Consider the following 22,125-nt stretch of genomic DNA (forward strand, 5'->3'; position numbering starts at 1 on the left):
GGAGCAGTCTCCGGAGTCCAAGGACGCTGGTCCCGTCCACTCATCAGCCCTGGGAGGGCACAGCTCCTGGCGTGGGGGCCACGGGGTGTGGGTGGCCAGGGGCAGCTAGCTCATGAACCTGATACCTGTGAGAGCGTGGGTCGGCTGGCCTGGATGCCCCGTGGGGACTCTGGTCAGCACAGCGCTGTCTCCACTCACGGCATGAGTGACAGCAGGCTGCTTGGTGGAGAGAATCCGGGACATGACGGTCCAGTGACCTGGGAGAGGCCAAAGGTCACCAGCGGCCTTCCCTGGGGCACCCTTGGTCCCACATTCTCTCAGCTGCAGCCGGGCACGTGGAGGGTGACCATGCGGCTGGCCAGTGGACTTGCAGAGCATGAGCTGCAGGGCCCTGGGCTCACGCTCCAGCTCAGTTCTGGACTCTTCCATTGAACTGTCAGAGGGTTATGGTCTGGGGACCTCCCTGGGCTGGGGACAGTTCTCTGAGACAAAGCCCGGCTGAGCTCCAGTGGGTGGGGATGTGGACAGTGACCAGTTCTGCCCCTCGTCATCAGGGTAGGGTGGGGAGGGTAGCAGTGGGTCCTGGGGTGGGGGTGGGGAACTGTGGGTCCTGGGGTGTGTGTGGGGAGTAGTGGGGTGGGGGGAGGGGAACTGTGGGTCCTGGGGTGTGTGCGGGGAGTAGTGGGTCCTGGGGTGGGGGTGGGGAACTGTGGGTCCCAGGGTAGGGGTGGAGAGGGTAAATAGTGGGTTCTGGGGTGGGGGTAGGGAGGGGAACTGTGGGTCCTGGGGTGTGTGTGGGGAGTAGTGGGGTGGGAGGGAGGGGAACTGTGGGTCCTGGGGTGTGTGCGTAGTAGTGGGGTAGGGGGAGGGGAACTGTGGGTCCTGGGGTGTGTGTGGGGAGTAGTGGGTTCTGGGTGGGGGGAGGGGAACTGTGGGCCCATTTATGACGCTGTAACAGAATACCTTAGACGGGTGTTTTATTGGCTGGCAGGGGGCGGGGGTTGCTGCCCAGCATCCTGCCTGTTCTCACACAGGGTGAGTGGCCCTTGGGGCTCTTCTCAAGGGTGCCCTGATGGCCTCTACCACCGTCCTCCCCTGGGGGTGCGGATGGATCACAGGCAGCACCGGGAGGCTGAGGCTGAGGGAGTCCTGGGAGATGAGCTGTGCTGCTGCCTTTGGGGGCTAGAGAAGCAAGGCTGGGGGTGGGGTGAGAGGCTCAGGGACGGGGAGGGGAGGTGGGAGGCTGGGGGGGAGGTGGGAGGCTCAGGGAGGGGGTGGGAGGTGGGAGGCTGGGGGGGGGGAGGGGAAGGTGGGGTGGGAAGCAGGGGAGGTTGTCCTGGAGCTGACATGGTGAACGGTATCTGGAGTGTCAGGATGTTCCCAGTGGGCAGATGGGCCGGAGGTGGGGGAGAGAAGCCCAGGGCAGTGTGGGCACCTGGGTGCTGCCTGTCCGTCCTGCAGCCGAGGGCTGGGTCTTCCCATGACCCAGCCTGCCTCTCGCTGTCCACCTGAGCCAGCAGGACTCTGGTCCTGACCGTGGCTCCGTGGCTGTTGGCAGATGCCCGAAGTGCCATTGAACACCCAGGGACCGAAGGATGGAGGGTTGGAGGCATTGGTGAGGATTTTCACGGAAAATTCTTGGGAAGCAAAAAAGGACCTGGTGACTTGGGGTGGGGAAGGCAGGTGGGAAGGGACCTGCGGATTTGGGGAGTGGGCAGCAGGCAGAAAGGACCTGGGGATCTGGGGTGTGGGCAGCAGGTGGGGAGGCCAGTGGGGATCTGGGGTGTGGGCAGTAGGCGGGAAAGGACCTGGTTGACTTGGGGTGTGGGCAGCAGGTGGGGAGGCCAGTGGGGATCTGGGGTGTGGGCAGTAGGCGGGAAAGGACCTGGTTGACTTGGTGTGGGCAGCAGGTGGGGAGGCCAGTGGGGATCTGGGGTGTGGGCAGTAGGCGGGAAAGGACCTGGTTGACTTGGGGTGTGGGCAGCAGGTGGGGAGGCCAGTGGGGATCTGGGGTGTGGGCAGCAGGTGGGGAGGCCAGTGGGGTGTGGGCAGCAGGTAGGGAAGCCAGTGGGGGGCCACTGCCAGTTTCGGCTCCTGTCCCTGTAGGCCTTGGTGGCAGGCACCAGCCCCTCGCCTGGCCTCTGTGGTGCTGTGGCAGGCCTTGGTGGCCCAGTGGACAAGATGCAGGAAGGGAGCCACCTGCCACATCTGCCCACTTGACCTGGTGCCTGGAGGGGTGCATGGCCACCTCTGCCTGGGCCTCAGCTGTCCGGGGTGAGGGGAGGGGAGGGTGGCAGAGCCTGTGAGTGTGGCCGAGACCTCAGGAGGAGAGGGCGGAGGGAGTGGCAGGGTGGAGGCCACTGCAAGTGTGTGGGGTGGGGTGGGGGGAAGGCAGGGCAGGAGCGTGGACTCTGCCTCCGTGACACCTTGGGTGGGAAGTGACAGGAGAAGCGGGGCCGGGGGGGGGAGGGGGCTCCAAGCAGGAGAGACGGAGCGAGGCTGGGCAGGAAGCTTTTCACGAGGGGGACTGCAGTTCTGGGCTCTGTGCTACACCCCCAGCGTGGACTGGACAAGCCTCTTAGCAGCTTGGACTCTGCTCCCTGACCCACTCGGGGACTGTGGGGGGGCTTTCTGGGCTGGACTCCTGGTGAAGCATCTGGAAGGGGTGACTCCATGCGGGCAGCCTCTGTGAGCCCGGAGGTCTGTCCTTGAGGAAGGCAGCCCTGAACTCAGGCTGGGCTGGAGTCTACCAAGGTAGCTTCGTGTCCAGTGAAGGCCCTCTGGGCAGTACATCTCCGGGGCCCATCGACCTGCAAGATCCCAGTCAGGGGTACCACCTGCAGCCACCGGGGCAGTGAGGCCATCCAGACACCCCAGGGCTGGGAGGGGCGCCAGGCAGGGAGCCTGTGCAGACAGTGCCCCATGGCCAGCCCAGGTCAGCCCCTGGTCAGTGCAGCCGGCAGCCAGAGGATGCCTCCGTTCGCGCCCTCGCCTTCAGCCTCCTCAGGCCGCCATGTTCAGGGTCGATCAGGAGCCCATTCTGAGCGGCTGCCCAGGCCTCCTCATAGCGCTGCTCCTCCAGACAGCGCTGTCCCAGACGTAGGAACGCATGGGCCACGCGCGTCCGACCTGGCCGCTCCAGCAGACGGCCCTGGGTCTGGGTGGGCGACAGCTCTAGAGCCTGGGCAAAGGCTCCTGCGGCCCCGTCCTCATCTCCAAGGCTCAGCAGCAAGTGGCCCCGGGAGCAGAGGTCCTCTGCGCGAGCTGGCAGGTCTCCGTCCCCGGCACCGTCCTGGACCACACGGTCCAGGTCCCGGAGCGCCCTGCCGAACTCCTGCAGCTGGGCTAGGCAGGAGGCGCGAAGGCGCAGGTGAGCAGGGCCACCATCCGCCAGGACAGCTAAGGAGCAGTAGCCCAGGGCCTGCGCAGGGTGCCCTGCATTCAGGAGGGCACTGGCTTCCTGGGCTGCAGCCTGTGGGGAGGGAGGGAAGGAGGGGGAGAGCACAGGGTCAGCGCAGGGCCAGCACAGGGCCAGCGCAGGGCCAGCGCAGGGCCAGCACATGGCCAGTGCAGGGTCAGTGCAGGGTCAGCGCAGGGCCAGTTCAGGGCCAGTGCAGGGCCAGCTCAGGGCCAGCACAGGGCCAGCGCAGGGCCAGCGCAGGGCCAGCGCAGGGCCAGCGCAGGGTCAGCGCAGGGCCAGTGCAGGGTCAGCGCAGGGCCAGTTCAGGGCCAGTGCAGGGTCAGCGCAGGGTCAGCGCAGGGCCAGCGCAGGGCCAGCACAGGGCCAGCGCAGGGCCAGTTCAGGGCCAGTGCAGGGTCAGCGCAGGGCCAGTTCAGGGCCAGTGCAGGGTCAGCACAGGGTCAGCGCAGGGTCAGCGCAGGGCCAGTGCAGGGTCAGCGCAGGGCCAGTTCAGGGCCAGCGCAGGGTCAGCGCAGGGCCAGCTCAGGGTCAGCGCAGGGTCAGTCCAGTGCAGGGTCAGTGCAGGGCCAGCTCAGGGCCAGCGCAGGGTCAGCGCAGGGCCAGCGCAGGGTCAGCGCAGGGCCAGCGCAGGGTCAGTGCAGGGCCAGTGCAGGTCAGTGCAGGGCCAGTGCAGGGCCAGTGCAGGGTCAGTGCAGGGCCAGCGCAGGGCCAGTGCAGGTCAGTGCAGGGCCAGTGCAGGGTCAGTGCAGGGCCAGCGCAGGGTCAGTGCAGGGCCAGAGCAGGGCCCGCACAGGGTCAGCACAGCCATTCCAGGGAAAGCAGATCTCTCCTCTGTGTCCCACCACTGGGAAGCTTTGAGCCCAGCCCAGCACTGTCCTTGGCTGTCTGGACCCAGGGCCTCTGGTGGTCACCTGGTGGTGGTCCTCCCCTGTCCAGAAGACAGCGTGGGCCTCCTCCCAGCTCTTGCAAAGGCTGTCCACGGAGCCCTCTGGTGGGCCCCACCCGAACACCCTCCCTTCAGACCTCCTGTAACCCTGGTCTCTGCCTGGCCGGGCTCCTGGGTGGCCCCTCGGGGCAGGGTGGTTCACTGCTTGGCTTCTTACATCAGACCTCCCTGCTGGCCTTACTCCTTTGCTCTCCCTGTTTTGCCCCAGCAGCCCCTGGCCCCAACCCCGGGTGCTGGGGGCTTCCAGGAGGGCTATGTGGGATCTCACCCTCTGTGGGCTCCCTGGGGAGGAGACCAGTGAGGGTCCTTTCACTGGGGACTGGCAGTGGTCCTCATGGGGGGCCAGTGGTGTCCTCACGGGAGTCAGTGGGGATCTACACTGGGATCAGCGGGGATCTACACTGGAGATCAGCGGGAACCTACACTGGTGTCAGCGGGGATCTACACTGGGGTAGTGGGGATCTACACAGGGGTCAGCAGGGATCTAAACTGGGATCAGTGGGGATCTACACTGGAGATCAGTGGGGATCTACACTGGGATCAGTGGGGATCTACACTGAGGTCAGCGGGGATCTACACAGGGAGCCAGTGGGGATCTACACTGGGGTCAGTGGGGATCTACACTGGGGCCAGCGGAGTTTGCACAGGGAGCCAGCGCGGTCCATACTGGGGGCCAGCAGGGTCCATACTGGGGTCAGTGGGATCTGGCCTCCAAGACCCCTCCTTTGTGTTCTAATCCTGCCTGCACTGAGGCACCCAGCCCCAGTGTCCTTCTGTGCTAGGAAGTCCCTGCTCCCAGCTCAACTGCCCCCCCAATGCCTGACATGGCCAGGTGTCAGATGAGGCATAATGTGATCGGGCATGGCTTACTGTGGTCAGATGTGGTCAGATGTGATCGTGTGTGGTCAGGTGTGATCAGGTGAGGTCAGGTGTGATCAGGTGAGGTCAGGTGCAATGAGGTGCAGTCAGGTGTGGTCAGGTGTGATCTTGTGTGGTCAGGTGTGATCAGGTGAGGTCAGGTGCAATGAGGTGCAGTCAGGTGCGGTCAGGTGTGATCTTGTGCGGTCAGGTATGATCTTGTGTGGTCAGGTGTGATCAGGTGAGGTCAGGTGCAATGAGGTGCAGTCAGGTGTGGTCTGGTGTGGTCAGGTGTGATCAGGTGAGGTCAGGTGTGATCAGGTGAGGTCAGGTGTGATCAGGTGAGGTCAGGTGCAATGAGGTGCAGTCAGGTGTGGTCTGGTGTGATCTGGTGTGGTCAGGTGTAGTCTTGTGTGGTCAGGCGTGATCAGGTGGCTCATGTGGTCAGGTTTGGTCTTCTGTGGTCAGGTGTAGTCAGGTGTGGTCAGGCGTGATCAGGTGAGGTCAGGCAGGGTCAGGTGTGATCAGGTGTGGTCTTGTGTGGTCAGGTGTGATGAGGTGTGATCAGGTGGTCTCATGGTCAGGTGTGGTCTTGTGTGGTCTGGTGTGGTCAGGTGAGATCAGGTACAGTCAGGTGAGGTCAGGCAGGTCAGGTGTGATCAGGTGGTCTCGTGTGGCCTGGTGAGGCCTGGTGTGGCCTAGTGTATGGTGCCTGCGGCCAGAACTCAGAGCCAGGGAGAAAAGGGCCTTGCAGAGGAGCACTTCCCAGTCCTGGGGTGAGAATCCCTCTGTCCCTGGAGCCCAAGGCCTGTGTCCTGACCCCCTTGACCCTCCCCCCAACACCCAGTCTCCCTCTCCTAGCCAGGCCTGGTGCTGCGTGCTGGGGTGCTTTCCTGCCAGGTGAGGTGCCCCTGGCTGGCCCCTGGGGGAGCCCCCTCCATCACTGGCTTCACCCTAAGAAGCCAGTGGCTGCCCAGGCTCAGGTGGTCACACTTGGAGCCCCTGCTTGCTCCTACCCCACCCCAGCTGCAGCTAACTCAGCAGGGGGAGACGTTGCCGCCCGAGGTCCCAGGGAGGGCAGCGTGGCCGGGGTGTGGCAAACCTGAGCGAGGCTCTGTCGCTCCGGGGCCTCCAGGAGACGCAGCAGGAACTCGAGGTCAGGGGCATCGGTCTCTGCCAGGCGCTGCAGGTCCCGGGCAGCTGCTGGCACATCTCGTCCCGTCTTCAGCCGAAGCAGACCCCGCCGGGCCTGGGCCGCCTCTGGCGGTGGAGGGGGGCTCAGGGCTTCCCGCAGGCGGGTACCAGCCTCCTCGTAGCTGCCTGTCAGGTCCAGGAAACTCAGTCATCAGCGGGGCTGTAGCACAGGAGTGCCCTCCCCTGCTCTGCCTGCTGGCCAAGGTCCAGCTGGTGAGGGCACAGCCAGCCCCAGGAGGGGACAGCACTGGCCACTGCACCTCAGGACACTCCATGCCAGGAAAGTCCTGCCTGGGCACACACATGCCCAGAACACAGCCTGGCACCTGCTGGACATGGAGTGGACCGGGGAGGGTCAGGTCGGGTCTGTGTGGCTGGAGAACTAGGAGAGCTGCCAGAGGGAGGGCTGGCATTCAGGGCTGCAGTAGAAACAGTCCTGGGCGCGCTCATTGCACAGAAAGGCGTGCGGAGGCTGGGAGGTGGGAGAGGCTCTCCACGTGCCCACCCGGGCTGTCACATACCCCGTGCTGTCAGGATGTCTGTGAGCAGGACGTGCCAGGCTGGCTGGGCAGCATCGACTCTGACAAGTGCTTCTCCGACAACCAGGAGGCCCCTGGAGTCCTCGTCCTCGCAGGGGGCGCTCGCGCCCGCCCGCTGGCCCAGCAGGGCCCGGCAGTGCGTGTAGAGGCCCCGGGTGAGGAGGGCCTGGGCTTCTGGCTTTAGAGAGCGGATCTCAGGGACCACGAGCTCCGGGTTGAGCTTCAGAGCAGAGACGATGTCCTCCACGGCCTCCTAGGGGAGGGGAGAGTGGGGTGGGTGTGGGGTCACCCAGCAGAGGCAGGTGGGCAGAACGGGAGTGTGGCCGGCGTCTTTCCCTACTCAGTTCTCCCCTTGGGGCCCCAGCGTGTCTGCTCCACCCTGCCTCCGGCCTTCCTTTCTATCCTCTCCCGCAGCCATCCCCCCCATGGCCTGTCTCTGGTCAGGCATTTGAAGGACTCGGCTCCCTGGTCTGTGTGTCTGCCCGACCTTGTGCCCACTGTCCGTCCTCCATTTCAGCCTCCTGCCACTGCTACCTGCGGGCATGTCAAGGCCCAGCATCATCAAGTGGACTAAGGACTGGACATGGAGGCCTTGCCTGACAGAAAGCCCAACACGGGGAGAGGTGGACGTGGCTGGTGCACACAGGTCAGAGTTTCGGGGAAGCAGGGAGGCAGAGGGAGAGAGGCCGAGCCTCTTTAAGAAGGCATGGGGGATCAAGGATCATCCGTTAAGGTAAGTCATTTGCAGCTGGCCTCTGTGGCTTTGTAGGAAGCTTAGGATCATCCAGCACTGTCCTCTTCCAGGATGGCTTTCACTCTTCACTGTCCCTTGAAATGTCATATGAATTTTACAATGCTTTTTTTTCCTTCTCTTTTTGGTGACGGGGGCTGGAACTCAGAGCCTCATGCGGGCTAGGGAGGCACTGCACGGCTTGAGCCCTATCTCCAGCTCTTTTCACCCTGGTTCTTTTTGAGATAGAGTTCTTGCTTTTTATCCAGGGTGGTCTGGACCTTGATCCTCCTATTTACACTTCCCAGATTTAGTTGGGATGACAGGCATAGGCCACCATATGCAGCTTTTGCTTCGGAGATGGGCCTTGCATGAACTTTTGGCCAGGATTGCTCCATAAACCCTGATTCTCCCCATCTCAGCCTCCTGTGTAGCTACGATGTCAGCTGTGAGCCCATGGAGCCTGGACAGCACGGGGTTGACTGCATGGAGTTTGTAGACCAGTAGTATTAAGCCTCCTACCCTGTGAGTGTGGGATGTGTTTCTGCTTATTTGTGTTTAATTCCTTTTATCAATGTTTTGTAGTTTCTGTTGTATACACCTTTTGAATTTAATTTTAGAATATTCCTATATATTTTGTTATTTTTAATACTATTGTAAATGAAACTTCTAAATTTCCTTTATGGATTTTTTTTGTAGTTTGTGTGTCATCAAAAATGCAGCAGGTGGAAGTGGTGTTGTGGCTCCAGCGGTAGAGCACTTGCCTTGAGCTGAAGAGCACAGGGACAGCGCCCAAGCCCAGAGTTCAATCCCCACGACCGACCAAAAAAAAAAATGCAGCAGGTTTTCATGTGCTGAGTTTATGTCCTGATGCTGTGTGGAATTCATTTGAATTCCAATAGGCATTTATTTATGCTTTTCATGGAATCCTTATTTATATATCATTTGTAACAAAGCAACAAAAGTAGTTTTGCTTCCTCCTTTCCCATTTTCAAGCCTCATGTTTCTTTCTCTTAACTTATAGTTGTGGGTAGAACTTTTGCTTTGTGTTGAACAGTGATTCAAGTGTCTGCCCCGCCTTATTTCTGACCTGACCTCATTTGGTCTGATGTTCACTGTTGGTTTTCATATGCATTTTATTATATTGGGGATAATTTCTGTCTATTGTTAGTTTGCTGTTTTTTGTTTTTTGTTTTGTTTTTTTTTTTTTTTTGGTTGTGGGGCTTGAACTCTGGGCCTGAGCGCTGTTCCTCAGCTCTTCAGCTCAAGGCCAGCACTCTACCACTTGAGCTACAGCGCCACTTCCAGTTTTCTAGTGGTTTTTTGGAGATAAGAGTTTCACAGACTTTCCTGCCCGTGCTGGCTTTGAACGCGATCCTCAGATCTCAGCCTCCTGAGTAGCTAGGATTACAGGCGTGAGCCACTGGTGCCTGGCCTGCTGAGTGTTTTTAATCATAGAAGAGTGTTAAATTATGTCATATGCCTTTTCTGTTGAGAGGGCCTTGTGCTTCCCAACTTCATCCCATAATGACATGTAATGTAGATCGAACCATCCTTGCATACCATCAACAAACCCCTCCTGGTCATGGTGTATAAACCTTTTGCATGCTGCTGAATTTGTTGTGCTAGTATTTGTTGAGGAGTTTAGTGTCAGTGTTCATGAAGGATGTCTGTGTGCTGTGTCATGTGGCTTTGGTGCCCCAGGATGCTGGGTCAGGATGAGTTAGGAGGCACCCTTGCTCTTCTATTTATAAAGAAAAGTTTGAGGATTGATGTACTTTAAATGTTTAGTGAGCTCAGCTGTGTAGGTCCAGGGATTGTCTTCTTGTTTCCTTCCCTCCCTTTTTCTTTCTTTCCTACATCTTGCAGTGCTTGGGCTTGAACTCAGATTTGCTAGATGAGCACTCTACCACTGGAGCCAGCCCTCTAGCCCATCAGGAAAGTTTTAATGACTGGTTAAATCTCTACTAGTCATAGCCTTGGTAAATTTTATACTTCTTGGTTCAACTTTGTCCATGCCACCATATCATGTAGGTTATCCAATCTGGGAGGTTCTTTTTCTAGTTCCTGAGGCTGGTGATTTGAAGCAGCTGCTTCTCCTTCTCCTTCTCTTCCTCCGCCTCTTCCTCCTCCCCCTCCTCATCTTCTTCTCTTTCTCCTTTTTCTCTATAGGGACTCATACTCATTAGGCAGGTACTCTACCATTTGAGCTACACTTCGAGCCCTTCTGTTTTCAGATAGGGTTTTGCTAACATTGCCCAGGCAGCCCTCAAAACTTGATCCTCCTGCCTTTGCCTCCTGAGTAGCAGCAGGTAGCTGGGATTACAGGTGTGGACACTGCTGGGTTTGTAGCATTGGCATCTGTAAACATCCCAGCATCACTTTGGTTGTGTCTCACACAGTATCTGTTTTCATTTTAATTCATCTTTCAGCATTTACAATGTTCCTTGTGATTTCCTCTGCTTGGCTGTCTAGCAGCCTGTCCTATAGGAGAGGAAACTGAGGCAGGAGAGGTGAGGCTCTCTAGCTGAGGTTTCCCACCTGGGTCTGAACCCTGCTGTCTTGAGTTCCTGTGCCTGTGCTCAGGGGCAGGCCTGGGGAAGGCATGGACTTTGTGTCTCTGATGTGTGAATGGGGTTTATTCCAGCCAGTCTGGCCCTTGGTATTTCATTTTGGACTCAAGTCCTATCTGTACAAGGCCTTAAATATATAACATAAATATCACTTAAAAAAAAAACAAGTATGTTAAGCTTAAATCAGAGTCTGAAAGTTTCCATTCCTGTGTGGCAGACATGACTAATCAAAGCTGATACTTCTTCCTCTGTACTTGTTCTACAAACCCTTTGCAACACACGAGTACATATATCCCCCCACCCACGCAGCAGAGGGGCTACCTCAAGGCCCACACCCCATTAGAAGGACCTTTGCCTCCACTGAGGAGTTAGTTTAAACCAGAACCCTCCACTCACCCAAGGGCTTAAAGTGCTATCTATCCATGCAGACTGTGACTGGGCTCACAGATGGGCAGAACTCCCTGGGGATGTGGTCCCATCACCCACAGTGCAGATGGGAGGATGGGAGACTCTGGTCTTTCTTAAAGCTCATGATGACCTGACCCTGCTTGGCCTCCCCAGGCAGAGAAGGAAGGGAGGGCCCTGGGTCTCCCCCACCCAGGTCAGGAGGGCAGTCTGGCACCTGCAGCTGGTCCAGCGCCAGGTACACCAGAGCCCGTCCGCACAGAGCCTGCACGTTCCTTGGCTCTGCCCGCAGCACGGAATTGAAGTCAAACATGGCGGTCTTCTTCTGGCCCAGGAGCCCATAGCAGCGGGCTCGAGTGAGGAGGGGCTCGCTGGCCTCACTCCCTGCAGGAGGCATGTGTGTTAGGACATGGTTGTGGCTGGGCCCTCCTCCGCTGTCCCCCTGTGTCCCCTCATCTGGGGTCCCTCTGATGCCCATCCTAGGTGGGTCCAGATTGCAGGATTCCCCCTGGGAAGCTCTCACCCCACGGGGCAACAAGACAGGCCGGCCTGGTTGCTGGCCACAGGTCAGGCGGGTGGGGTCTGGTGGACAGCTGGAGGCCACGCAGCTGACTGAGGCAAAGCCGGGGGAGGCCCAGCAGGAGCAGCTCCTCAGAGCATGGCATGAGTGAGAGGAGGTGAGGCCTCTGTGGAGAAGCCAGGGAGGAGGCCCTAAATTCTGGGAAGAGGAGATCTCCCCCGAGGAAGACACGCTGCCATGCCCCTCCGGACGTCTGCTGGCCCAGACCCTTCCGAGCCTTGATCAGATTGTAGAGAGAGCCAAGGCCTTGGCAGGAGAGCCCACCCTGCTCACCCATGTGTGCCCCCAGGACTTGTGGCCAGTGCAGCACTGTGGCTTGGGTAGGTGGGAGCTCCTACCTGCGGCAAAGATGGCCAGAGAGAGGTAGGCGATGGCCTCCCTGGTGTGGGCCTCGCTGTCCACCCCGCCTGGCCGTGCCCGCAGGATGCTCAAGGCCCGGGTGTGGCAGTGGTGTCTCAGGAGCTGTCTGTCCTCAGGGCAGAAGATGTCCAGGGTGGGCTTCAGGCAGGCCGTGTCTCCGGACTGGACCACCTTCTTCACCAGCTGTGGGGACAGGAGCAGAGTCACCCCTGACGTCCCTTCTGCCCCACTGCCCCTTCTTCCCTTCTGCTCCGTGCCCCCCAGCATACATGGCTCCCATCTCCCTCGCTCCTCCCTTCCCCATGCCGGCGTCGGCCCCCTCTCTGCTTCATTGCTGAGCCCAGGTGGATCTCTGCTGGACCCAAGCTTTGGAAAGGAGTCATGAGCTGTGTGTGTGGGCTCTCGAGGGAGGCTCTGGTCCTCACTTGCAGTACTGGGCAGGGTGGGCTCAGGGCCCCTATGGCTCTGATTCCAGTCTCCTCTGCCCCAGGAGGTGGAGACCTGGCTGGGAGGTGGGTATGACAGGCGTGAGCTTGCAATCTCTAACCTACAGAGGCCCAAGGAAGTCATTCAGAAGGTGTGGAGCAGGAGCTCAGGCCTGGCCAAGCAGGGTCAGTCCATGCTTGGGGCAGGGCAAGACCCTCAGAAGACAAAAATGTCTCTCTCCAAGCCACCCAAGGGTTCCCAGTGCTGTCCCCTGCTGGCTGCTGGTGCAGACGGGCTCCCAGGGCGGAGCAGGACAGCGGATCCAAGAGTGTCCTGCCCTCCGGGGGGCCCTCCTGGGCCAAGAGGACCAGGACTCCAACCAGGCCAGAGAGAAAGGAAGAGGCTGGTAGGTCCCTTAGCCCAGACTCCAAAGCCTGAAGTTCCCCCCAAATTGACCTGTGGGTCCTGGCACAAATAGGAGGGTCTCTCCACACAGGTGTAAGGAGGCAGGCAAGGCTCAGGGACAGGCTGGGCCCCTTCTGCTGTCCACTCCCCATCCTGGGCACAGTCATGTCCCAGCCTAGTGTACGTGGGATCCATCCTTGGCCCTTTTCTTCATAACCTCTGTCAAAGCAAATGTGAAGTATCTACCGCGCACAGGAGCCTGCCAGGCTCTGGGCTTCTGGCTTTAGTCAACCCCCACAACACCCATAGACACAGGCACAGGTGAGGAGTCTGAGGGTCGGAAAGGCGAGGGCCTGTGCAGGTGGCAGAGCCGGGGCTGAAGAAGCCACAGAGCCAAGGCTGGAGGAGGCCCGTGCCCTCCACGGAGCGGTGCCCAATTCTACCTGCCCGGCTTACTCACCTGGTTGGCGTCATAGAAGAAGCCCCTCCGCAGCTGCAGCAGGGCCAGCCTGGCCAGCACAGGGCCTGCCTGGGGCCTCCGTGAGAGGGCCACCAGCAAGCACCTGTGGGCTTCCTCCAGGCGGCCCAGGCAGTACAGGCAATCGGCCACCAGGAGGCGTGATGTCTCATCGTCCACGTCCAGCTCCAGCAGCAGTGTGGCCAGCTGGTACACGCCCTGGGCATCCCTGCAGGGAGCGGGGCTCAGCGTGGGCAAGCCCCTTCCCTGCGCTCGTTCTTTGTCTGTTCCTGAGGGTACTGAGTTTGGACTCAGGGCCTCCTGTTTGCCAGACAGGAGCTCTACCACGCAAGCCATGCCCCCAGCCCTTTTTGCGTTGGTTATTTTGGGGGGAGGGTCACCCACGCCTCTTGTGTAGCTGGGACCCCAGGTGCATGCCCGGCTTGCTGGTTGAGATGGGCGTCTGGCAGGCTTTTTGCCTGAGCTGGCTTCACACCCCCATGCTCCAGCTTCTGCCTCCCAGGTAGTGTGGATTACAGGTGTGAGCCACATTTCCTGGCCTCCCTGCTCCTTGAACAAGGGAACCCTACCCCCAAGGGCCGGCCTGGATGGCTGCCTTCCTACTGGGCCTCAGGGGACGGCCCTCCTTTGTGTCCTCAAGCCCCCAGGTTCCCCTTCCACGTGGTCTGCTTGGCCACCTTCCTCTGACCATGTCCACCACTCCCACGGGGTGGCTACCACCCCAGGGCAAAGCCTCAGGGAGGCTTTTGTTCCCTTACAGGGGCTTGAACTCAGGGCCTGGGTGCTGTCCCTTAGCTTTCTCACTCAGAATGGCTCTCTATCACTTGAGCCACAGCTCCATATCTGGCTTTTTGGTGGCTGATTGGAGATTAGAGTCTTGTGGACTTTCCTGCCTGGGTCGGCTCGGCCTGTGATCCTCAGGTCTCAGCCTCCTGGGCAGCTGGGATTTCAGGCGTGAGACGAGGCTATGTACCCCTCTGACCCTCACCCCAGAGACTTGAGCGAGAGGCTCACCCTTCCTGCGCGGGGCGCTCCATCCGGGTCTCCGCCGCCTGGCCCCCGCAGCCGGGAGCGCGCGCAGGCCCGGGGGCCCGGGCTCGCAGCAGCATCCCGCGGGCCTCCTCCCGCAGCACGGTCAGCAGCAGGCCCCGCTGGTTCCAGGGCACGAAGGCCTTGGCGGCCAGCAGGGCCTCCTCGGGGCGCAGCCTGCACGCGGTGACATAGTCCAGCGCCCCCAGGAAGGCGTCGCCGGCCAGCGCCCGCAGCAGCCCGCGGCCGCACAGCGCGCGCGCGCAGCCCCCGGCGTGCGGCGGCCCCCGCGTCACCACCGCCTGGAAGTCCTCCCGGGCGCGCCGCGCGTCGCCCGCGTGCAGCGCGCAGAAGCCGCGCAGCGCCTGCGCGGGCGCGCGGTCCTCGGCGCCGGGCTCCGCCGGGCCCCCGGGGTGCCGGGGCCGCAGGAGGCGATCGCACAGCGCCCGAGCTCCGGCCACGTCCCCGGCCAGCAGCAGGCACTCGGCCAGGCGGGTCCCCAGCGCGGGGCGCGCGCCGCTCGGCGCCAGGCGGAGCAGGACGCGGAGCGCGCGGGTCACCGGAGCCAGCAGCTCGCGCCCCGAGTCCTCGCGGAGCGCAGGGCGGCTCCGCACGGCCTCCTGGAAGCGGGCGAAGCCCAGGTCCGCGGCCTCCAGCGCCCGGGCCCGCACGCGCGCCCGGTCCGCGGCCGAGAGCAGGGCCTGGAACTGCGCCCGCGCGCGCGCCGGGCAGCGGCGGAAGGCGTCGTGCAGGTCCCGCAGCGCGTCCCCGCCGCGCCCGTCCAGGAAGAAGGCGGCCGCCGCGCGCGTGACCAGCAGCGCGGCCAGGCGCTCCCCTGGGGACGAAGCGGAGGCGCCTCGGGTTAGCGCCCGGACCGGCCAGAGACACCAGCCCCGGAGCGCAGGGTCCAGAAGCCCAGGGACCGGGGGGGAGCAGAACCAGTCCCCCACCCCGTCTGCCCCCCACCCCGTGTGCCAGCAGCACTGACCCCATCCGCGTGCCAGCAGCGCTGACCCCTGCCCCGTGTCCCAGCAGCACTGACCCCTGGCCCATGAGCCAACAGCGCTGACCCCCACCTGACAGCCGTGCAGCGATGGAGCCCTGAAGCCACAGGACCCCCCCCCCCCCCAGGGCTGCAGGCCGCAGGAATGCAGTGAATGCCGGGAAAGACCCCGCCTCCAGGCGAGTGTGAGCCTTCCATGGCTCTGTGGTGGGCAGAGGTCACCTTCCCCAGGACCCAAGTCACAGAGGTCAAGGGTCACCTCACCACCAATCCCCTCGCGCAACGTAGTGTATGATGAAAACTGAGGCATTATTTCTACAAGGAAGTAATCCAGCAAAGAATTATTTCTACGAAGAGTTAATTTTACAACCAACTGTTCACAAATGTACCTTCCTAAGCCACATGCCGGTGGCTCACACCTGTCATCCTAGCTACTCAGGAGGCTGAGATCTGAGAATCACAGTTCAAAGCCAGCTCAGGCAGGAAAGTCCATGAGACTCTTACCTCCAATTAACCACCAAAAGCCCAGAAATGGAGCCGTGGATCAAGTAGTAGAGTGCTAGCCTTGAGCAGAAAAAGCTAAGGGACAGCATCCAGGCTTTAAGGTCAAGCTTCAGTACTAGCACAAAAAAGAAAAGTATAAACCTTCTGTTTGCACCAAACTATAGAAAATAAAGAGGTCAATCTACAAATGTAGAAAAGATATTTTTCAAATAAACAACAGGTTAGAAAAAAATGCAGAATAGCCGGGCGCTGGTGGCTCACGCCTGTAATCCTAGCTACTCAGGAGGCTGAGATCTGAGGATCGCGGTTCAAAGCCAGCCCGGGCAGGAGAGACCGTGAGACTCCTATCTCCAATAAACCACCAGAAAACCGGAAGTGGCGCTGTAGCTCAAGTGGTAGAGCGCTCGCTTTGAGCTGAAGAGCTGAGGGACAGCGCCCAGGCCCAGAGTTCAAGCCCCACGACCGACAAAAAAAAAAAAAAAAAAAAAAAAAAAAAAAAAAAAAAAAAGAAAAAAATGCAGAATATATGAAGCATTCTGACCTAGTGATAAGAAAAAAAAAATCCAAGAATTAACAAGGGCTGGGAATGTGACGTAGTGTAGTGGTAGAATGCTTGCCTAGAATACATGAAGCCCTGGGTTCAATTCCTCAGCATCACATAAGCAGAAAAAAAAACAGAAGTAGCTCTGTGGCCCAAGTGGTAGAGTGGTGGCCTTGAGCAAAAGGAGCTCAGGGACAGCAACCAGGTCCTAAGTTTGAGCCCCAGGACTGGCAAAATTTAAAAGAAGAATTATTAACAAGTACACTTCCCCATAGAGAGAGCAGATATCCAATAAAACATGGAGGATCTTTGACATCACAGTAATGACACAAATGTGTGTTAAAGCAGTGAGACCCTGTCACCTTTCTACCCACCAGACTGAAAAGAAACTAGTGAACCTACTAGTAATCAGGAAAATGGAAATTAAAACAACAGTGGCATAGCAGCGGATGTCTCTCCCTGGTCTGTAGTGTTAACTTTACAAGAGAGGATCCAGGGTCTGCTAATAGTGTAACTGCTTCATTGGGTGCATGATCCATAGGTAACAATAACTAAAATCATGTGGAATACCGGAAGCCACTCCTCGAAGCCACTGGACAGCACCCAGCGCAGGCAGACACTGACGCTGTCCCTGAAGGCCGGGACGTGTGGCAGAAGTTTGCAAGCTTGTGCCCTTTGCCTTTGCCAATTCCTTAATCTATGTTTCAGGCACAAGAGAAACCTGCAGCTTTATTGTCCTCAGATGACGTGAGACAGAGCTCAGCGCCCTGGAAGTTAGGAGAAAATCCTGAATCAGGAGCCACAGGAGGGGTAAGATAAAAACCCGTCCATTAAATCCGCTTATGCTCTGGGCAGACCGCCGAGTCTTACAGGAAAACTAAGTGACCTGTAAAATGCATAAGTGGTTCTAGAACTGCGTAGAATGTCCAGCAGTGACAAAAGCTTGCAATTCTAACTACTCAAAAGACAAAGGCAGGAGGATCAAGGATTTCCGGCCAGCCCCGGTAAAGATAGTGAGTCTGTATCTCAAAAACAAAACAACCACAAAGGTCTGGGTGTCTAACCCAAGTGTTAAGTAGCTTGGGGCCGTGAGTTTAATCCTCAATTAAAGGGGAGCTAAATGGAGATGTTGACCCTCAGAAGAACAAAAGACAGAATTTGAATTTGAATTCAACCAACTGAACTTCTTACTGAAACAAAGCCCAACCCTAGTCAGAGGGCCTTACCTGAACCCAGAGGCTCTCCAAAGCCTTAACCAGACCTCTAATGTGCAATTTAAAGAGATACCAGATTGGGCTGGAGACATAGGTCAGTGGTCTATGCACCTGCCTTGTCTAAGAGCCTGGCTTTGATCTCCAGGACCAACACACACACACACACACACACACACACACACACACACACACACACACGTAACCCCAGCACGCAGGAGGATAGCCGGTTTGCGGCCAACCTGGTCTAGTCTCTAAAGTGAGTTCAAGGCCAGCACACATACTCCATAGCGAGACCCAGCGTCAAAATGAATAAATAAATCCTGAACCACAACCAGAAGAAAATCAACAGAAGCTGACTTCACAGTAATCCAGATGCCAGAGTTAGCTAACGAAGGACTTTAAAGAAACTGAGCATATTCAAGGACTAAAGAAATGGGGTTATAATGGATAAACAGATGTAGAATCTCCATAGATCAACAGAAACAAATTAGAAAGAACCAAACAGCCAGTCATGTGGCTGATGCCTGTAATCCTAATCCTGCTACTCAGGAGACTGAAATCTGAGGATCACAGTTGGAAGCCAGGCAAAGCAGGAAAGTCTCTGAGACTCTTTTTTCCAATAAACCATCAAAAAAGTCAGAAGTGGGGGTGGCTCAAATGGTAGAATGATAGCCTTGAGCAAAAGAAGCTCAAGAACAGCACCCAGGCCCTGAGTTCAAGCCCCAAGGATGGGTGAGTGTGTGTGCGTGCACATGCACACGCGCGCGCGCATGCACACACACACACACACACACACACACACGCTCAGGGTCAATGCCAGGCTCTGAGTTGAAGCTCTAGTACCAGCAAAAATAAGTGAATAAATAAGAACCAAATGCAAAGCCTCGAGCTGGAGTTCGGGCCACGGGGGCTGCCAAGTCTAGGAGTTCCAGGACAGCAAGCACAACATAGTCTCAGCCTGGCTCAACACAGAAAAGACAAAGGAAAACGTGGAGACTGAGTAATTGGAAAGTGCAATGAATGAAAGGAAAAAACAATCAGAGCAGAATGGAGACAGAGGTCAGCGGGGCTGAGGGCAGGAATGACGTGATAGGAAGAAAAAACAAGGCAAGTCTAGGAGATGTGAGACTGTGTGGGATCTAATGGGGGGGCGGACTCTCAGGTGGGTGCGTGAATAATGGCCCCCCTAGACCCTGGGGTCTGTGGGCGATGGTAGAAGTTGGGGCTAGAGCTGCTTTGGTTCAGGACCTCTGCTCCGACCTCCAGCTTTGGCTGCCAGGACTGGACGGGTGACCCCGTTCCTGGGTGAGTCAGGTCGTGGCCCTGCTCTGTGGCCACTGTGGCCAACGTGCTCCCTGAGGTTCTGCTGCGCGGCCCTCTGTCCTGCTCCGCTGGGGACATCTCTGTTTCTCAGGGGGAAGCACTGGGCTCCAAGATGCCCAAATAAGACAGAAAACCACTCAGCCCCTCCCTTCCTGGGAGCGGTGTCCCGCGAGGTTGCCAGGGCCCGGCCTCCGCGCGTCCTTGGGGTGAGGGGCACGGAGCCCCTGCAGAGGAAATGCCACCTTTCAAGCCAGTGGCTGGAATGGGGCCGGGCCAAGGGGGTTTCAGATGAATTTCCATTGGAGCCTGGAAGTGGGACGGATGACCACCGACCATTGAGGCGCAGGGCTGCTGGCACACGGGGCGGGGGGGGTCAGCACTGGTGGACACGGAGGGGACAGCGCTGGTGGCACACGGGGCGGGGCACATGGGTGGGGCAGTGCTGCTGGTCAGCTCTGTTGGCAGGGGGTGGAGGAATGTCTCTGTCCCCCTGGCCCTGGGGTCCCTGAGGGTCCACTCACCGCCCCCGTGGGCACCCCGTGTCTTGGAGGCCCAGGGTTCTGTGCGGTGTCACGGAGCGCCCCGTGATGGTCTGTGGGGAGCGGTAGGGACGGGCCTGGCTGGTGTGGACATACATTTTCCATCCGGCCCAGCCTGTTCCGTCTGGCCCCTCCCTGCGCCTTCTCAACGAGCTGATGATTTCAGGTGTTTTGTTTGTTAGAGCGAAAGAAATCTAGGGAGGTCAGGAGCTCCTGACATCCGTTTTCCAGTCTGCCCGTCCCGGCCCTCCCCACGCCAGTCCCCTGTGCCAGCTCCCGCCAGCCCCTGCGCTAGGTCTACCCACCATGGTCACTGGTCAGCAATCCTTTCTCCCCGATCTCAGCTCTGCTGTCTCTTCCAGGGACCCCGCGGCCTCTCCACCCTCCCGGCCACCTCCCAGCCTCCCTGCTCCCAGCAGGTCTGTCTTCCCTTGGGCTCCTATTCTACACAAAACAGTTGGAAGAAACTCAGAAGTCACACGAGGGAGCCCCACACGCCACAGTGCTCCGAGGGTGAGCTCCAGAGTCCTTCGGGCCTTAGCCACACTGCCCACCGGCCGCTTTGGTCCTGATCATTGCGTTCCATGGGCTTTGGCATATGCCATTTCTGCTGCCTGCAACCCTCCGGTCTCAGCTCAGACGCCACCCCCTCTGAGGAGCCCTCCCTGAGCACCGGCGACTGTGCACTTTGCCTGCCCCAGTTTTCAACACGTTTGTGGGCTCCCCACTTGGGTGCCTGTGGGGGACCAGGGCCTGCCTCTGTTGGCACCGTGGTGTCACCAGCCCAGGCTCCACCCCTCCTCCCACCACAGCAGGACGTGAGGCCTGGCTCACCCTCCTACCTTGGGGTTGGCTGTCCGTGGCGTCAGCCTGCAGGGCTTGGCTGCAGGCCTCCAGGCAGGCCTCAAACTGGCCTCCACGGAGCAGAGCCTCAGGGGATGAAGCATCGCACCAGGTGTTCCCGGGGTCCAGGGCTGCCAGGAGTCCCCGGCAGCACGACTTCGGCCCGCTGGCGCTGTCGGTGGCCTCCGCGGGTCCCGAGATGCGGTCTCGGAGCGCGGTGAGCAGCGAGGGGAGGTAGGGCAGCTGGTGCGTGCGAATGAAGGCCACGGTCCGGGCTGAGCTCGAGGCAAAGGCCTGGAGGTAAGCGGCCACACCCCGGCCGGCCCGCTTCCCTTCGAGAACCCAGGCCAGGGCACGCGTGAGCTGCAGCTCCAGGGCCTGCGAGGCGTGGGCGTCCAGCAGCTCGCTGCAGCGCTCCGCCACCTCCTCGTGGTGCCCGCAGGCCAGCAGGCCGGCCAGCACGTGCAGGACGCGGGCCGGGTGGTCCGGGCAGAGGGCGGCCAGGAACGCGGAGGCCAACGTTCCCGTCAGTGAGACCACCGCCATGCCGTCCCAGCAGATGGCAGGGATCTGGCTGTCCCCACAGCACCAGGCCTCCAGGGTGGCCACCACGGGGCCTCCCCGGGCCTCGGCCAGGGCGGTTTGCACAGCACGCACCGCAGAGGGGGCGTGACAGCTGAAGGCGGCCAGGTAGAAGGCGGTGGCCAGGGCTGGCTCCCCGAGGGTCAGCTGCTGGTCCCCCTCCCGGCAGAGGGAGGCCACCAGGGTCTGGGCGGACGTCATCTCTGCGGCCTCCACTGGCCCATGTCACCTGGAGAGGGGACTGTGGTTAGCTGGCTCCCCGGGTGTCCCGTCCACCGGCCTGCAGCCTCCGGACCCCTCCTGCTGAGATCCCAGGGTGGGTGCTGCCGTCCGGTGCGGGGACCGGGACCCAGTCGCTAAGGGCTCTCACGGTGCTCCCTCACGGCCGGTCCACAGCCGGGCCCCGGCCCTATCCTTTGCCCCTCTCAGGACTCAGAGGCCTCCTGTGTGGTGTGGAACCTCAGGAGACGGACCCCCAGCCCATGTGGGTGGGTGGGGCACAAGTTGAGTGGCTTGAGGGGTCAGAGGCCTGATCCTGTCTGGGGACCCTTGCCTGGCCATGGGCGGGGCAGGAGGTGCCTGAGGGGGGTTCCACGAACCTCCCCACTGTAGCCAAAGGACCAATGGGACCCATAATTTCCCATTTGCAAGTGCCTGCTGCCCAGGGTCCCCAGCGAGCCCCTGACACAGGCAGACAGGTGCGCGCGCGCGCGCACACACACACACACACACACACACACACACACACTTATGCTCACTTGCCTTGGTCGGTGGGCACTGGGAAGGTTGCGGCCCTGGAAACCCTAGTTCTGGGGACAGAAGTGACCGGAGTGGCTCTGGAGGGCCCCTGCCTCCCCCGGCCCTGCCCCTGGCGCCCCCCCCCGCCCGGTCCCTGGCTGCAGCAGCTGCTCCCACGGGCACAGTGCAAAGCGGGTGGCCTGAGGAGCTCTGGGTTTCCCGGGAGAGGGTCAACACTTGAGGTTTCCTGGCTGCTCAGCGGCGCCCCCTGTGGCCAGATGTACTCATGCCACGCGCGCCCCAGGCCGGCTTCCCCCGAGGCTGGGGACCCGGAGGGAGCCAGCCCCGGGACACCCTTGAAGAGGCACCCCAGAGCCTGCCTCCGCGGCTCTGAGAATCTCTCATCCCGGGGTCTCCCCACCCGCGGTGTCCCCCCTCCACCCGCTGCTCCTGCTCTGGCTGGTGAAGGACGGCCCCTTTCTCTACACCCAGCCTGTTTCTGGCGTCTCTCTTCCTGCTCCCGCCGGAGCCTGGCAGCCAGGGGAGCCCAGGGCAGCCCTCGAGCCTGGCACAGCCCCTCCGGGCTGCAGGACCCGCACAGTCCGCCTCTCTCCCGGTGAGGTCCAGGTGTGGACTCAGGTCAAGAAAGGGGCAGCTGGGAGCAGTGTTTTAGGAGCCACTTCCTCTTCCTGTGGGACCAGGAAAGGGGAGTAGGGGGCCGAGGGGGGATGGTCTGAGAATGGGGGGCTCTGTGGAGGGTGGACCAACCAGTTCCAAGCTCCCAGCGAGGTCTGCTGTAAGCACGGCCCCTCCCAACTCACTAAGCAAGGAGCCCAGTGCCCGGCCAGCCCCGGCCTCTCCATGACACAGGGTACAGGGTGGGGAGCCCGCTGG

At 60.0% G+C, this 22,125-nt stretch overlaps 1 protein-coding gene across 1 annotated transcript; it reads right to left on the reverse strand.

Annotated features, from left to right (window-relative positions):
* Positions 1-2,879: 2,879 nt before the first annotated feature.
* Positions 2,880-20,694, reverse strand: Ttc34 (tetratricopeptide repeat domain 34). Its single transcript, XM_070037168.1, has 8 exons — positions 19,911-20,694; positions 13,930-14,779; positions 12,898-13,123; positions 11,585-11,789; positions 10,884-11,050; positions 6,941-7,211; positions 6,328-6,545; positions 2,880-3,472 (listed from the first exon to the last, which is right to left on the reverse strand). The coding sequence occupies exons 1-8, from the start codon at positions 20,692-20,694 to the stop codon at positions 2,948-2,950; spliced, it is 3,246 nt and encodes a 1,081-aa protein (XP_069893269.1). The 3' UTR covers positions 2,880-2,947.
* Between the last annotated feature and the right edge of the window lie 1,431 nt (positions 20,695-22,125).

Source organism: Dipodomys merriami, unplaced genomic scaffold (assembly GCF_024711535.1).
Source record: "Dipodomys merriami isolate MVZ:Mamm:240054 unplaced genomic scaffold, mDipMer1.0.p SCAF_28, whole genome shotgun sequence".
NCBI classification, from domain to species: domain Eukaryota; kingdom Metazoa; phylum Chordata; class Mammalia; order Rodentia; family Heteromyidae; genus Dipodomys; species Dipodomys merriami.